This window comes from Lampris incognitus, chromosome 6 (genome assembly GCF_029633865.1).
Source record: "Lampris incognitus isolate fLamInc1 chromosome 6, fLamInc1.hap2, whole genome shotgun sequence".
Taxonomy (NCBI): Eukaryota; Metazoa; Chordata; class Actinopteri; order Lampriformes; family Lampridae; genus Lampris; species Lampris incognitus.
In genome coordinates this window covers 22,878,003-22,896,634 of record NC_079216.1, presented here as the reverse complement: position 1 = coordinate 22,896,634, position 18,632 = coordinate 22,878,003, and the positions used below count along the sequence as shown (strand labels likewise).

The following is an 18,632-nucleotide window of genomic DNA, read 5'->3' as shown; positions in this document are numbered from 1 at the left end:
TCATTCTCTCTCTATCTTTACCCCTCCTCCCCCTGCCCCCCACCCCCCCTGCTCTCCCCTGCTGCACTACTCTGTCTTCACCTGCAGGGAGATGAAGTACTGACTGTCATTAAGACCAAGGCCCAGTGGCCGGCCTGGCAGCCACTCAACCTGTGAGTATCAAGCTCCCCGGTGTCAAGTTTACATATACAAGTTCACACACACACACACACACACACACACACACACACACACACACACACACACACACACACACACACACATCTATCTATATGTATCTCTCTCTCTCTCTCTCTCTCTCTATCTATCTATCTATCTATATATATATATATATACACACACACACACACAAACATATGCATATACGTATATGTATGTATATATGTATGTGTGTGTGTGTGTGTGTGTGTGTGTATGTATGTATGTATGTATGTATATATATATATATCTCAAAAATATAATGTGTGTGTATATTTTAGATCAAGAGAATAACTAATACAATCCGTATTTGGCTGGACTGTTATCATGTATATTTAAACTAACATTTTGTGACATCAGGGTTTCTTACCTGTGCTGTTGATAAAACACACTGTAAAGTGACTTGTCAGCCTGACTTGTCTGCCTGTTTGTGCCTTTGGCATCCTCCTCCCTCTTAATAAGCAGCTTGAGAGCAATTAGCCATTTCTTGCCATCCTTGCCCACAGCCCCTTGCATAGAAGCAAACACAACCACAGAAACATATACGTGCACACAAACACGCACACACATACAAACACACAAGCAAAACAGGCAACTACAAACTTATCTTTTACCAAGCATCTGCTAAATTACCCCTCCTACTGACATCTGTCATGTTTGATGTACTGTACCACTTATTTTTACTAATGAGAATCTGAATGGTTAGAACTGTGCATCCACAAAGCCACACACACAGAAACATGAATTTTTCTGAAATATAAACTCATTTTGTTCAGTTTTTTGCACAATGAACATAGTTGTCAACCTGCTTTGGAAGGGTTGTTCAGAATCAGAATCACTTTGTCGTTTCATTTCATGCACTTGCGCACAAGAAATGAAATGAAACATCGTTTCCCCCACCCACAGCACATATATCCAGTCTAACACACTAACACATATATCCAAATTAACACACTAACACATATATCCAAACTAACACATATATCTAAATTAACATATATCTAAACTAAAACATATATCTAAACTAACATATATCCAAACTAACACAGATATCCAAACTAACACATACGTGTATATCTAAACTAACACATATCTAAACTAACACATATATCTAAACTAATACATATATCTAAACTAATCCATATATCTAAACTAACACATTACATTAGAGTCATTTAGGTGACGCTTTTATCCAAAGCGACTTACAATAAGTGCATTTAACGTAGGAAATCAGGAGAACTACTCGTCATCAGAGGTCATAAGTGCATCTAAACAAGCATCTAAGAGCAAAACCAGTGCTAAAGTAAAAGTGCAAGAAAGATTTTTTTTTTAATGAGTGAATACAATAAGTGCCAAGAACGAGTAACAGGGTAGTAGTTCTTAGAGAGGTGAGTTTTCAACCTGCGCCGAAAGATGGGCAGCGACTCTGCTGTCCTGACATCAGTGGGGAGTTCATTCCACCACTGTGGGGCCAGGACAGAAAAGAGCTGGGACCGGGTCGATCGGCAGCAAGGGCCTCTGAACGACGGGGCAACCAGGCATCCCGAGGCAGCAGAGCGAAGTGGTCGGGCGGGGGTGTAGGGCTTGACCATGGCCTGGAGATAGGAAGGAGCTGTTCCTTTCACTGCCCTGTAGGCTAGCACCAGAGTCTTAAACTGGATGCGAGCAGCTACTGGGAGCCAGTGTACGGACATGAGAAGGGGAGTTGTGTGGGAGAACTTAGGGCAGTTAAACACCAGACGAGCTGCAGCTTTCTGAACAAGCTCCAGAGGTCTGATGGCTGACGCCGGGGCGCCAGCAAGGAGGGAGTTGCCGTAGTCCAGCCGGGAGATGACCAGAGCCTGGATGAATACCTGTGCCATCTCGTCGGTGAGGAATGGGCGAATCCTCTTGATGTTATAGAGGAGAAATCTACAAGAGCGAGCAACTGATGCAGCGTTTGCAGTAAACGACAGTTGGTCGTCCAGGATCACACCCAGATTCCTCACAGTCCGAGTTGGTGTCACCACGGTGTTGTCAATGGTGATGGCCAGGTCTCTGTGCGGGCAACCTTTCCCCGGGAGGAACATCAGCTCTGTCTTGTCCAAATTGAGCTTCAAGTGGTGTGTCGCCATCCACTCCGAGATGTCAGTCAAGCACACAGCAATGTGTGTCTCTACTTGTGTGTCAGAGGGAGGGAAGGACAAGATCAACTGGGTGTCATCAGCATAACAATGGTAAGAAAAGTCATGCGAGCGAATAAGAGAACCCAGGGATATCTTGTACAGGGAGAAAAGGAGAGGACCCAGATCCGAACCCTGTGGAACGCCTGTAGTCAGTCTGCGAGGCTCCAACACAGATCCCCTCCATGTCACCTGGTAGGAGTGACCGTCAGGTAGGTTGCAAACATTGAGAGTGCAGAGCCTGTGACACCCAGCCCGTCGAGGGTAGAGAGGAGGATCTGGTCGTTCACTGTGTCGAACGCAGCTGACAGGTCCAGGAGTATCAGGACAGAGGAGAGTTTGCTCTCGCAACGTGCAGTGATTCTGTCACTGCAAGGGGGGCCGTCTCCGTCGAGTGACCCACCCTGAACCCAGATGGATTAGGGTCCAGGAGGTTGTTCTGGTGGATGTACGAAGAAAGTTGGTTAAAGACAGCATGTTCAAAAGTTTCGTATAGAAAGGGTAGAAGGGAAATCGGTCTGTAGTTTTTGATGTCAGAGGGGTTAAGTGATGGGTTCTTGAGAAGGGGGGGTGACCCTAGCAGTCTTGAAGGCAGATGGAAAGCATCCTGCCTGAAAGGAGGTGTTGATGAGGTGGGTTAGATAGGGAAGGAGTTCAGGTGATATAGAGCAGTGTTTCTCAACCGGGGGTCCGCGGACCCCTAGTGGTCCGTGGTGTAATTGCAAGGGGTCCGTGAAAATAAAATATCTTTAAAAAAAAGATCCTATGACATTTATAGAAATAGGATTATTTTACTCAAATGTGACTGAGACCTTTATCTACCTAAACTATAAAGGGTAACAGGACTTTTTTCTCTAATTACATCTGTTTCACAAGTGTAATTTATTGTATTTAAATAAGAGATATCGCTCCCGTTTGCATTGTTAAAAGTTACTGCATAAAAATTATGTTGTTACATATATCTGAAAGTTACTGAATACATATTCTGTTTTGTTACATATATCTGAAAGTTACTGCATAAGAATTCTGTTTTGTTAACTATATCTAAGTTACAACTGAAAGCTCTTATTTTTGCCCCAAAGAGTGAATAAATGCTATAATGCAATTTAAAATGCAGTTTCTACTGTTTCTATCAAATTGCAACCCCCCTCCCCCAAGATCAGGTGCAGGGGTCCTCAGGGTAGATCAAAAATATGCAGGGGGTTAAGGACCCCAAAAAGGTTGAGAACCACTGATATAGAGTGAAGAAGAGGGAAGGGGACCGGGTCAAGGGAGCATGTGGTGGGACGACTGGATGTGATGAGGTTTAGAACCTCGTTGGGAGACAGGGGAGCGAGGTGGGATAGGGTGGGACATAACACACATATCTAAACTAACACATATATCCAATCTAACACATATATCTAAACTAACACATATATCCAAACTAACACATATATCCAAACTAACAAATATATCCAAACTAACACATATATCCAAACTAACACATAAATATATCTAAACTAACACATATATCTAAACTAATACATACATCCAAACTAACATATATCTAACTAACACATATATCCAAACTAACACATATATCCAAACTAACACTAACACATATATCCAAACTAACACACATATCCAAACTAACAAATATCTAAACTAACACGTACATATATCCAAACAAACACATATATCCAAACTAACACATATATCCAAAGTAACATATATCCAAACTAACACATATATCCGAACTAACACACACACACACACACACACATATATATATAAACTAACACATATATTCAAATTAACATATATCTAAACTAACACATATATCCAAACTAACACATACATCCAAACTAACACATATATCCAAACTAACACACGTATCCAAACTAACATATATCTAAACTAACACATACATCCAAACAAACACGTATAGCCAAACTAATGCATATATCCAAACTAACATATATCAAAACTAACACATATAGCCAAACTAACACATATATCTAAACTAACACATATATCTAAACTAGCACATACTATAGCCAAACTAACATATATCTAAACTAACACATATATCCAAACTAACACATATATCAAAACACACATACATATATCTAAACTAACACATATATCTAAACCACATGTGTCAATAACAAGGCCCGCGGGCCAAACACGGCCCTCTGCAATATTTAATCCGGCCCTCCTGTCAATCCTGGTCATCAACTGAATGTGGCCCGAGAGCTTGTGTCTGTGACAATGCAACGCTGAAACACAAGAGGGCGCTACCGCACGTCGCTTTTTCCCATAGTAACGGAAATGCTGAGTAGCATGTTCCTGCAGTTGCATTGCCTACATCACCCGAGTAACGTTACCTGAACGTACGCTTTGCAAAGGAGATCGAAAGCTAGCTAGCATAAACAAACGATGGCGAACAAACAAAAAGTAGACAAAGAGTATCGACAGTTTCAAGAGAGGTGGGAAGCTGAATACCTGTTTTGTGAATTAAAACAAAAGCCAGTGTGTCTCATATGTCAAGAGTCGCTGGCAGTGTTCAAAGAGTACAACATCCGCAGACACTTCGAAACAAAGCATGGCGAGCAATATGCTAACATGGACATGGAGCAACGGCTGCAGAAAGCCAAAGACTTGAAACGCAACCTTCAACATCAGCAAAGCATGTTCACTCGCATCAGTAGTGAAAGTGAGGGTGCTACCAAGGCAAGTTTTATTATTGCAGAGGAAATCGCAAAGGCTAGCAAGCCGTTTAGTGAGGGAGAGTGTATTAAAGACTGCCTTGAAAAAGTGTGCAATGTTGTGTGCCCTGACAAGAAGCAGGCATTTTCAAACATCAGCCTGTCCTGAAATACTGTGGCTAGTCGTGTTGTTGAACTGGCCTCCGATGTAGGGAGCCAGCTAAAAACAAAAGCCAAGGACTTTGTTTCATACTCACTAGCAGTAGATGAGAGTACAGACAGGATGGACACAGCCCAGCTGTCCATATTCATCCGAGGGGTTGACACTCAGTTTTCCATCACTGAGGAACTTTTAGACGTGAAACTTATTCACAGGACAACAACAGGACAGGACATTTTCACCCAAGTGGAGCAGAGCGTGAACAAAATGGAACTGCCCTGGAATAAACTTGTGGGACTGACAACGGATGGTGCACCGGCAATGTGCGGGGAAGTTCGTGGTTTGGTCGGTTTGACTCGAAAGGCGATGGGGCACACAGGAGAAAACTTGGTAGCCTACCACTGCATCATCCACCAGGAAGCCCTCTGCGGTGAGGTGTTGAGCATGGAACATGTCATGACTGTTGTGACTAAAACTGTGAACTTTATTCGTGCACAGGGCTTGAATCATCGGCAGTTCAGGGCTCTTTTAGAGGAGGAAAACTCTGTGCATGAGGATGCGCCCTATCACACAGAGGTGCGCTGGTTGAGTCGTGAGAAAGTGTTGAGGAGGTTTTATGACACCCGCGCTGAGATCGCTCGTTTCATGGACAGCAAACAGAAGGCCGTCCCCGAGCTTGAGGATGAAAAGTGGCTGAGCGACTTGGCGTTTATGTGTGACATCACGGAGCACCTCAGTTCACTGAATCTAAAACTCCAGGGAAGAAAGCAGCTGATCACCGAGCTGCGGGACTCCGTGAAGGCATTTGAACTGAAACTGCGTCTGTGGGAGGGCCAGATGCGCTGACAAACTGAACACACTCAAAGCGAAATTCAACAGGAGGTTTGTTGATTTTGAATCACAGAAATTCAACCTTGACCTGTTTGCAAATCCTTTTGCAATTGATGTTGACACTGCCCCTGAGCACCTGCAATTGGAACTCATTGAACTGCAATGTAGCAGCGCTCTGAAGTCCCAGTACCAGTCAGTCGGGGCTGCTGAGTTTGCACCTCTCCTCCCCGAATCAATGCCAGAGCTTCGTCTTCATGCTGCACGCATCATGTCCATGTTCGGAAGCACTTACTCGTGCGAACAGATGTTCTCCATAATGAACCTGAACAAGACATCCCACAGATCCCGACTCACTGACCAGCATTTGGTCTCGGTATTGAAACTGGCCACAGCCAAGGACATTAAGCCTAAAATAGACGAGATCATGTCTAAGAAAAGGTGCAGAGTGTCTGGTAAGAGTTGAACTACAATGCATTTCAGATAGGCCTTGTTGCACTGACTATTTTGCGTTATCACAGAAAACATAATTTGTTGTGTTGAAAGACACAGTAGTAGGCCTAACGGTTTTGTTTAATTGTGAAACTATTTTGTTAAAAACTGAACCTATTGTAGGCTAGACTGCTAATGTAGTTTGTTTAATTGTGCACTTGTCTTCTTCTTCTTTTATTTTTTATTATTATTATCTTTAAATACAACATTGTTTTTGCACTTGCCGCTATATTATATTTTGCTGATATTTTTATTTTATTTAATCCACCTGCTAGCCTACTTATAAACATAGTTGTTATGGTCCTGTCATCCATGTGCCCTCTCCTGGCAGGTTCTCGCCAGTCATGTGTTTGGTTTGATTGTGTGAATAAACAAGCCAGTTTGGCTGCATTGACGTTACCTCTGAGTCATATATGAATTGAATTGAATTGAATTGAATTGCCTTTTATTAATCCCCAGGTTGGGCAAATTTGAATGTCACACCGACAGGAAAATGAGAAGAAGCATACGGAGTATTGAAGTTTACTGTACAAAGAGACCAATCAAATATACAATAATCCTAAAAATCTGTCTGTGCTATATAAATAGCATATGGGTTGTAACCATAACAAGAATCACTGTAATGAATGTCATGGCCCCCGATTTTATTCACAACCCTCAGAATGGCCCTCAGTAAGATTGGATTTGACACCCCTGATCTAAACTAACACATACATCCAAACTAACATATATCTAAACTAAATCAAATCAAATCAAATCAATTTTATTTGTATAGCCCAATATCACAAATTACAAATTTGCCTCAGTGGGCTTAACAGCAACACAACATCCTGTCCTTAGACCCTCTCATCGGATAAGGAAAAACTCCCTAAAAAAAAACCTTTAACAGGGAGAAAAAATAGGAAGAAACCTCAGGGAGAGCAACAGAGGAGGGATCTCTCTCCCAAGACGGACAGCGTGCAGTGGATGTTGTGTTCACGCAATTTACATGATACAACATTGAAAGAGGATAACAGAATTAAAATGGACATAAAATTTATGAAGAACACGATGCACAGGATGCCAAGAAGTGTCCACATGCCAACGGAGCAGTCCAGGAAAACTAACACATATATCCAAACTAACATATATAAACTAACACATATATCCAAACTAAGGCACATATCCAAACTAACACATAGGTATATCCAAACTAACACATATATCCAAAGTAACATATATCCAAACTAACACGTATATCTTAACTAACACATTCATCCAAGCTAACACATATATCTAAACTAACACACACATCCAAAATAACACACATCCAAACTAACACATATATCTAAACTAACATATATATCCAAACTAACACACATATCCAAACTAACATATATCTAAACTAACACATACATCCAAACAAACACATATATCCAAACTAACACATATATCCAAACTAACACACATATCCAAACTAACATATATCTAAACTAACACATACATCCAAACAAACACATATATCCAAACTAACACATACTATATCCAAACTAACATATATCTAAACTAACACATATATCCAAAGTAACATGTATATCCAAACTAACACATATATCTAAACTAACACATATATCCAAACTAACACATATATCTAAACTAACACATATATCCAAACTAACACACATATCCAAACTAACATATATCTAAACTAACACATACATCCAAACAAACACATATATCCAAACTAACACATACTATATCCAAACTAACATATATCTAAACTAACACGTATAGCCAAACTACCACATATATCCAAGCTAACATATATCTAAACTAACACATATATCCAAACTAACATATATCTAAACTAACACATATATCCAAACTAACACATACGTACATATATCTAAACTAACACAAAACCAAAAACTGGCGTACTTTATTCCTTACGCGTACAAATAGTCAAACACAGGAAGGCAATGAGCAACAAGAAAAACGGAAAGTCCAAGGGGAAAAACTCACGGGTAATCCAAAACAGGAACACGGCAGGATACTTCCACGGGGAAACTTTGCAAGGGAAAGCATAAACCAAGGGCTGGGGTGAGTTCGGAGAGAAAAGGACCGTGAGGGAAGAGTAGCCGCTACTGCGAGGAGGTTACAACACGAACTGACAACGGGCGCGTGGGAGGCCACCAAACTTAAGCCCAGCCCTGACGGCTAAGCCCGGCCCTGACGAGCTGATTGGCTGCCGGCGCGGGTTGGGCGGGCCACGGTGCAGGGTGGGCAAGCCGTAACAGTACCCCCCCTCCACGGGAGCCACCAGGCGACTTTCCCGGCTTGTCGGGATGGGAATGATGGAACTCAGTGAGCAGCCCAGGGTGCAGGATGAGCTGGCGGGAGACCCAGCTACGTTCCTCCGGACCGTAGCCCTCCCAGTCCACCAAATACTGGAACCCCCGTCCTCGGCGCCAGACGTCCAGCAGCCGGCGGACCTTCCACTGGGGGTGCCCATCCATGATCTCAGGGGGAGGCGGCGTCGGGGCCGGAGGCATCAGAGGACTGTGGGAGACAGGCTTAACCCGCGACACATGAAACACGGGGTGGGTCTTCAAGGAAGCCGGAAACTTCAGACTCACCGCCGCGGGACTGAGAACCTTCCTGATCTCAAAGGGCCCGACAAACCGGGGGTTCAGCTTCTTCGTGGTGGATTGAAGTGGGAGATCCTTCGAGGACAGCCACACCCTTTGGCCTGGTTGGTACGTAGGCGCCGTGGACCGGCGTCGGTTGGCTCCCCGACTGGCGCGCTCAGCTGCCCGGAGCAGAGCAGCTCTGGTCACCTCCCAGACGCGATGACAACGGTTCAGATGGGCCTGCACGAAGAGAACTGCCACTTCCGACTCCTGCGCAGCAAAGAGAGGCGGCTGGTAACCCAGGGACACCTCAAAAGGTGAGAGGCCGGTGGCAGAGCTGACCAGGGAGTTGATGGCATACTCGACCCAGGGGAGGAACCGGCTCCAGGAGCTGGGCTTCTTGGCTGCCATGCACCGGAGGGCAGACTCCACGCTCTGGTTCATCCTCTCCGTCTGTCCGTTAGTCTGTGGGTGATAGCCAGAGGAGAGACTAACAGAGGCACCCAACCCCTTACAAAAGGCCCGCCATACCTGGGAGACGAACTGGGGCCCTCGGTCCGAGACGATGTCCAGGGGAAGGCCGTGGAGATGGAACAAATGGCTCGTCAGGAGGTCCGCTGTCTCAGAAGCCGATGGTAGTCTGGGGAGGGCCACCAGGTGCACTCCCTTACTGAAGCGGTCCACCACTGTCAGGATCACAGTGTTACCCTGGGAGGAAGGCAGTCCGGAGACAAAATCCAACGCCACATGGGACCAGGGCCGGCTTGGAGTTGGGAGGGACTGCAGCAGACCCGTGGGTGCCTGGTGAGAGGCCTTGCTGTGAGCACAGACGGGGCAGACCCTTACGAAGTCCCTGACGTCGATCCTCATGGTGGGCCACCAGAAACGCTGAGCCAGAAAGGTGAAGGTGCGGTGGACACCCGGGTGGCAAGCAAACTCACTGGCATGGCCCCACTGGAGAACCCGGGGCCGGACTGTGTCCGGGACGAATAGGCGGCGTGGCGGGACGTGGCTCGGGGCGGGATGGGAGCGCAACGCCTGCCTGACCACGGTCTTGATGCCCCAGGTAACCACGCCAACCACCCTGGCCTCAGGAAGGATGGGAGTCGGCTCCTCTGTAGCTGGCTCCCTCCTCGGGTGTTGTCGGGACAGGGAGTCTGCCTTCGTGTTGCAGGACCCGGGGCGATAAGTCAGCGTGAAGTCAAACCGACTGAGGAAGCTGGCCCACCGTGCCTGCCGACCATTGAGGCGCTTGGTTGCCTGGATGAACGTCAAGTTCTTATGATCAGTCCAGATGGTGAACGGCTGTTCCGCCCCCTCCAGCCAATGGTGCCACTCCTCCAGAGCAGCCACCACTGCCAGCAGCTCCCGGTTCCCGACATCGTAGTTCTCCTTAGCGGGGAGGAACCGGCGAGAGAAGAAGGCGCATGGGTGGACCTTCTGGTCAGACGCTGACTACTGGGAGAGGACAGCCCCCAACCCGGTGTCCGAAGCGTCCACCTCTACGATGAACTGCCTCTTGGGGTCGGGGTGGAGCAGGACCGGGTTGCTGGTGAACCTCTCCTTGAGGGACTGGAACGCAGAGCGGGCAGCCGGGGACCAGATGAACGGCTGGGAGGGGGAGGTCAGCCTGGTGAGAGCTTCTGCCACGCGGCTGTAGTTCCGGATGAACCTCCGATAGAAGTTCACAAACCCGAGGAAGCTCTGTAATTCCTTCCGTGATGTGGGATCGGGCCAGTCCACCACAGCCTGGATCTTGCGGGGGTCGGCCCGGGTCTGTCCCCTCTCGACGACGAAGCCCAGGTAGTCAACGGAAGGGGAATTGAACCGGCACTTCTCTGCCTTGACGAAGAGCCGGTTCCGGAGGAGACGTTCGAATACCTGGCGGACATGCTGGACATGTTCCTCGAGGGTCCTGGAGAAGATGAGGATATCATCGAGGTAGACCACCACAAACTCGTCGAGCATGTCGCAGAGAATGTCATTCATGAGAGCCTGGAATATCGCCGGGGCGTTGGTGAGGCCGAACGGCATGACCAGGTACTCATAATGACCCCGGGGCGTCTTAAAGGCTGTCTTCCACTCATCCCCCTTCCGGATCCGGACCAGATGATAGGCACACCGGAGGTCCAGCTTAGTGAAGACTGTAGCCTGAGTGAGGGGCTCAAGGGTGGAACTCATGAGAGGAAGGGTGTACTTGTTTTTGACAGTTATCTCATTGAGTTGGCGATAGTCAATGCAGGGTCGGAGGCCCCCGTCCTTCTTCTTCATGAAAAAGAATCCTGCTGCCACCTGGGAGGACGAGGGCCGAATGAAACTCGTCCATCGCAGCCTTCTCGGGGATGGTCAGACTGTACAGACGACTGCTGGGAAGGGGTGCCCCAGAGTGGAGGTCGATAGCACAGTCATAAGGCCGATGAGGAGGAAGAGATTCGGCCCGGGTCTTGCTCAAAACCTCACCTAACCCATGGTACTCAGGGGGAACAGAGGAGAGGTCGGGAGGCGGGGCACTAGGGGCACGTCGGGGGGATGGGGCGGGAGCAGCCTGGAGACATTGGGCATGACAGGAGGAGCTCCACTCCATGATGGACGGCGGGAACAGGAAAGGCGGCTCACTAGGATCTCCCGGGGCCCCAGTGAGCCTAGTCTTTTGGCCGAGGGGGCCAGCCGCTGATCAGATGTCCCTTCTGGGCACAGTAGAGGCATTGATCCGCCTTGAACCGGGCCTCCCGTTCGGCCGGACTAAGGTGCGTGCGCCCCAGCAGCATGGGTTCCTCCCCCGTCGTGGTCTGGGGCGCGGGGGGAGAAACGGCCACAGGGAAAGTGGGGTGAGCAGGAGTAGGGGTCCTGTTAGGAGTGCTGGACGACTGGGGAATGGACGGGGATCCACGCAGGGCTCGCTGGCGCCTCCTCTCCCGGAGGCGTCCGTCGATGCGGATGGTGAGCTTGATCAGGTCCTCGAGGGAGGTGGGCTCCTCCCGGGTGGCTAGCTGGTCCTTGACAGCCTTGCTGAGACTCCTCCGGAAGGTGACCCGAAGTGACTGGTTGTTCCAGCCGCTCTCAGCTGCGGCCAGCCTGAACTCCACCGAGTAGTCTGTGACACTGCCACTGCCCTGCTGGATACTGCTCAGCCGAGCACCAGGGTCCTGGCCACCGACTGGATGGTGGAAAACCTTCCGTAGTTCCGCCTCAAAGGCGTCGTAGGTGAGGCAGAAACTGGCCTTCATGGACCAGGAAGCAGTGGCCCACTGAGCTGCTCGGCCTGTGAGCAGGTTGGTCACGTAAGCGACCCAGGCAGCATCAGACGTGAACATGCTGGGTTGGTGCAGGAAGACCAGCTCACACTGCATGATGAACGTGGCACAGGTCTCAAAGTCGCCATCAAATGGTCGTGGGCTGGAGAGGCAGGGCTCCCGGGGAACTGGATTGAGCCCCACAGGGTTAACCGGGGCAGCGGGCCCAGGAGGCGGGTTACCCACGACTCCAGGGGCAGGCTGGCCCGGCGGCTGGATGGTGAGAGCCGCCGTGATTGTTTGCAGCTGCCGCAGGATCTCTGCTTGTTGGCTCGCCAACGCCGCCTGCTGGCTTGTTAGGTTACCCACACAGGCCTGGAGGGGCTGGACCGGAGTCTGAAGATCTCTCACCGCGGCGGAGGCCTGAGTGTGGAAGTTAGTCAGTTAGAGCTGTCCGATGAGAGCCGCTCGAAGCGGACTGGCCGGTATGCTCTCTGTGTCGGCTTGGGTTGTCATGGTCAGTTCGTATTGTTAGGGTTTGTGGAAGACCCCAAGCGCACGACACCAAACAGAGATGGGTTTAGCCGAAAACTGGCGTGCTTTATTCCTTACGCATACAAATAGGCAAACACAGGAAGGCAATGAGCAACAAGAAAAATGGAAAGTCCAAGGGGAAAAACTCATGGGTAATCCAAAACGGGAACACGGCAGGATACTTCCACGGGGAAACTTTGCAAGGGAAAGCATAAACCAAGGGCTGGGGTGAGTTCGGAGAGAAAAGGACCGTGAGGGAAGAGTAGCCGCTACTGCGAAGAGGTTACAACACGAACTGACAACGGGCACGTGGGAGGCCACCAAACTTAAGCCCAGCCCTGACGGCTAAGCCCGGCCCTGACGAGCTGATTGGCTGCCGGCGCGGGGTGGGCGGGCCCGGCGCAGGGTGGGCGAGCCGTAACAATATTCAACTGAATACACTACAAAGACAAGATATTTAATGTTCAAACTGATAAACTTTATTGTTTTTTGCAAATATTCACTCATTTTGAATATGATGCCTGTAACACGTTCCAAAAAAGCTGGGACAGGGGCAACAAAAGACTGGGAAAGTTGAGGAATGCTCAAAAAACACCTGTTTGGAACATTCCACAGGTGAGCAGGTTAATTGGAAACAGGTGAGTGTCATGATTGGGTATAAAAGGAGCATCCCCGAAAGGCTAAGTCGTTCACAAGCAAGGATGGGGCGAGGTTCACCACTTTGTGAACAACTGCGTGAGCAAATAGTCTAACAGTTTAAGAACAAAGATTCAGAGAATCCGGAGAAATCTCTGCACGTAAGCTGCAAGGCCGAAAACCAACACTGAATGCCCGTGACCTTCGATCCCTCAGGCGGCACTGCATTAAAAACCGACATCAGGAACACTTGGGAAAACAATTGTCAGTTAACACAGTTCGTCGCTACATCTACGAGTTCAAGTTAAATCTCTACCATGCAAACCGAAAGCCATATATCAACAACACCCAGAAACGCCGCCGGTTTCTCTGGGCCCGAGCTCATCTGAGATGGACTGACGCAAAGTGGAAAAGTGTGCTGTGGTCTGACGAGTCCACATTTCAAATTGTTTTTGGAAATCATGGACGTCGTGTCCTCTGAGCTAAAGAGGAAAAGGACTATCCAGATTGTTATCAGCGCAAAGTTCAAAAGCCAGCATCTGTGATGGTATGAGGGTTGTTAGTGCCCATGGCATCATGGGTAACTTGCACATCTGTGAAGGCACCATTAATGCTGAAAGGTACATACAGGTTGTGGAGCAACATATGCTGCCATCCAAGCGACGTCTTTTTCAGGGACGTCCCTGCTTATTTCAGCAAGACAATGCCAAGCCACATTCTGCACGTGTTACAACAGTGTGGCTTCATAATAAAAGTGCGGGTACTAGACTGGCCTGCCTGCAGTCCAGACCTGTCTCCCATTGAAAATGTGTGGCGCATTATGAAGCGCAAAATACGGCAAAGGAGACCCCGGACTGTTGAGCAACTGAAGTCGTACATCAAGCAAGAATGGGAAAGAAGTCCACCTACAAAGCTTCAACAATTAGTGTCCTCAGTTCCCAAACGCTTATTGAGAATTGTTAAAAGGAAAGGTGATGTAACACAGTGGTAAACATGCCCCTGTCACAGCTTTTTTGGAACGTGTTGCAGGCATCCAATTCAAAATGAGTGAATATTGGCAAAAAAAACAATGAAGTTTATCAGTTTTAACATTAAATATCTTGTCTTTATAGTGTATTCAATTGAATATAGGTCGAAAAGGATTTGCCAATCATTGTATTCTGTTTTATTTACGTTTTACACAATGTCCCAACTTCATTGGAATTGGGGTTTGTAAATCCAAACTAAAACATTTATCCAAACTAACACATATATCTAAACTAAGCAACAAAAACAAATCACTGTCCAGGAGAACGAACGCCAGCCAGGATGACTGTCGGAACTGCCGGTCTGCATGGGCTAGCAGTTAGCTTAGCCTACCCCGCTTCCGCATCCTGTCAAACTGCCCTTGGTGTTTCCTCTTCGGGCGCAGCTCTAGTCAGGGCCGTGATTCTTGGGCCCACAGGATGCAGCAGGCCAGGCTCCCCCAGCCGATCCAATGCTAGGTCTCTCAGCCAGACACCTTCGACACACCTCCCTTCACTCCACACGATGACACTAATAACACAGTCAAAGCTAGGCAAGGCCGCCGCCAGACTGCCCTTGGTGTTATCAGAACTGCTGGTCTGCATTGGCTAGCAGTTAGCTTAGCCTGCCCTGCTTCCGTGTCCTGTCAGACTGCCCTCGGCGTTACCTCTTCGGGCACAGCTCCAGGCAGGACCATGGTCCCTGCGCCCACAGGATGTAGTAGATCAAGCTCTCCCAGCAGATCCAGCGCCAGCTCTCCCAGCCATCAAACGAAGACAGACATGGACAAAGACATGGACGGTACTGGGTGAGGCTGCCGCAAACGTGAATTTGCACTGCCATCTTCCCCAGGGTCTGGGAAATTACAGAATGTGTTTTATGTATCTTTGAGGCAGCCGTGACCTAAAGGTTAAAGAAGCGGTCTTGTGACCGGAAGGTTGTCATTTTGATCCCCCGACTGGCAGGAAAATGTGGGTGGGGGGAGTGAATGAACAGCACTCTTCCCCACCTCAGTACCCAGGGCTGATGTGCCCCTGAGCAAAGCACTTAACCCCCAACCATCTGCTCCAGTGGAGCTGCTCAGTGGCCACCAGGGAAGACTGTGGTTGTAGTGAGCAGCTCCAAGTGTGAATGTGCAGCAGGGCACTGCTGACAAAGACCACACATGCTCAGCATACTACCCTTGGTAAATAAAGGGGTTTTTTTTTTTTGCTAAAATGCCAAAAATAGCTTTATCAGAGACACCAAGTGGTCTTATAACTCTCTTATACATCCTCAGATCTAGTACGTCAAAGAAATGTGAGTTATATAATTTTTCTTGCAAACCAGTCAATCAGCTGCAGCGGGACAGAGGTCACTTCTTTAGTGGAGACCATTTCAAGTTATAAAGATGGAAATGGAACGGAAATAAAATTGTGTGACGGATGACGACTATGTTTTACCTGAAATGCATTCCTCTGAAATGAAGTCAGATGTATCATAGTGGATCTCTTGGTACTTGGTGGTCAGTGGATGCTGAGGCCAACAAAATAAATAATAAGGTTTACAGTATAATCCAATACAAGATTGTGGTTGCATGTCCTGTCTTTCTTCTCTCCCTACTGTCAGTTGCCACTGTGTATGAATGGATTTACCCAAAGTGGGAATGTCATTAGAACTTTCTTAAGAACTGTTCATCAATGTCAGTCATCTTGGTTCTTCTCTGTGTCTCTGTATGGCTGCTTTTGGTTTCTCCCTACCCTCATCACCAGGCGAGCAGCTCCGTCGGCAGAGTTCTCAGTGGACCGTACCCATCACCTGATGTCCTTCCTTACTATGCTGGGACCCAGCCCGGACTGGAACGTGGGGTTGTCTGGAGAGGATCTCTGCACCAAGGAATGTGGCTGGGTCCAGATGTTGGAGAAGGAGCTCGTGCCCTGGGATGCAGGCACCGACAGTGGAGTCACATATGAGGTATAGCTGCTGACGTAGGTCGACTGTGGTATGCTGAATCATCACCGATAGACGTGTGTGTTCAGGGTGAAGGTCTGGTTCCCAGGATGTGACGTTAAGATATGACCAGTGTATATAGAGGCCAAGAGAATGCAGATGTATTGATGCATCCCAGTACACTAGCAGATGTGGAGCAGTTCTAAATGAGTTTACTTACAAAAGATAAATCTCATGATTTGATAGATAGGCACCAAAAGCTGTCATGAAGAGCACATGACACAGTAAATGTACCTTGGATGTTACTATGTGTACATTGAGGTTAGGTGCCTTGGTTATTAGCTGACTGACAGTGCTAAGGAGCATCTCTATTTGTCCATACTCAACAAATTTAAATCCCTCCCGTCTACGCTGTCATAAATGCCGTTTATTTCTCTCCGTCTTCGAATTGAAAGATGTTGTTTAACATTCACCAGCTGATTCAAGACAGCAGGTCTTTATTTATAGCTTACAGCTTTACGGGTAAGCACGTGGCCTGGCCTTCAGAGAAAAGGCCGGAAATACCGTTCGAAAACCCTTCCAATATAAAAAAGCATTCCTTTAACATGGTGCCCCTCATTTTTTGAAGGTGGATTTTTTTATTATTTTTTTTTAACATTTTTTTTTCATTATTCCTCTTGCTACAATGACTGGCCTGATGTACAATATGCAGTACGAGATAACCCTGGCTCATATGTAATGTACCCAACTCATGGACCCAGCGGTGAAACATATGCAGCTGCGTGGGGCCTGTAACAGTTTAGTACACACTGAGCCTCTTTATCTCAACTCAACACGATTGTATCAAATATCTCCAGCACTGAATCTGTGTATACTGTATGTTCAAAATGTGAAAGGTGTGCCCACGCGTAAATATAGACATGTGTACTACGCAGTAGAATAGACGACTTCATACGGCAAAAAAAGACTGAAGTATGCCGATGGTGTAAGTAGAACTTTTTTTTCCTCAATTTTCTCCCTTTTTCTTTCCAATTGTATCTGACCAATTACCCCGCTCTTTTTTTGAGCCGTCTCGGTTGCTGCTCCACCCCCTCTCTGCTGATTCGGGGGGCGCCCCGACCGACCAGAGGAGGCACTAGTGTAGCGACCAGGACAAATACCCACATCCGACTTCCCACCCACAGACACGGCCAATTGTGTCTGTAGGGATGCCCGACCAAGCTGGAGGTAACACGGGGATTCGACCCGGCAATCCCATGTTGGTAGGCAACAGAATAGACCGCCATGCTACCCAGATGCCCCTGACTATTAAACAACCTACACAGTTGTGTTTTGTGTTTATAAGGCCTATGTGCAGACATGAATTATGTGCGGGTGTGCCGTCACCAATTGTGTTTTGATCTGTTATGGAGCTCCGACACCAGATTTTATTAAGTAGATGTTGAGTAGGCTATGACGATCTTGGCCCTGCTGTCATGACTCCCCTTCTGCAGCATGGTGGTCTCCTAGTAATCAGTTCATTTGGGCATTGACTGTGCAGTGCATTTAATTGTTGCTGGTCATTTTAAAGCCGTGTGCTTCCACTTCTTTCATTTGCTACTGACATGCTGTTGTGTTGCATCTGATTGTGATAGGCGGGCCGGGGCCCGCTTTGACTATTTTGCATTGGGGTCCGGCGCTGACTCGTTATGCTGCTGCACCGACCCTTACAAAATTATAAAGACATGGACACCCACTGCACATCATCTTGTGTTCTCTGCATTTGTGAATTGTAATTCAAAGAATACACCTAGGGAAACTCCAATTAAAATGTCATCCTCTATAATGCTGCTCAGTATCTTATTGACCAGATAGTTTCTGAAACTGACTGTTGCAGTCTCTAGCAGGGCCACTGCCTTCAGCCCAAATAGAAACTAGTGTTTCACCAGTTTAGTCCTTTTTATCTTGCTCTTTCATTCTCTTTCAAGATTTTCATTGGGACTGATGAAGAAGGACAGGATTAGGAGCGAGTATATTAGAGGGACAGACAGCTCAGGTTGGACGGTTTGGAGACAAAGCAAGAGAGGCAAGATCAAGATGGTTTGGACATGTGTGGAGGAGAGATGCTGGGTATATTGGGAGAAGGATGCTGAATATGGAGCTGCCAGGGAAGAGGA

At 47.5% G+C, this 18,632-nt stretch overlaps 1 protein-coding gene across 2 annotated transcripts in view; it reads left to right on the top strand.

Moving 5' to 3' along the window:
- The window catches only part of spon1b (spondin 1b), a 186,086-nt gene that overhangs the window by 125,859 nt on the left and 41,595 nt on the right, over nucleotides 1-18,632 (top strand). For both annotated transcript variants that reach the window (XM_056281273.1, XM_056281272.1), the window contains exons 7-8: nucleotides 88-152; nucleotides 16,299-16,500. In XM_056281273.1, the coding sequence (XP_056137248.1) occupies nucleotides 88-152; nucleotides 16,299-16,500 (267 nt within the window). The remainder of the gene's footprint in view (nucleotides 1-87; nucleotides 153-16,298; nucleotides 16,501-18,632) is intronic.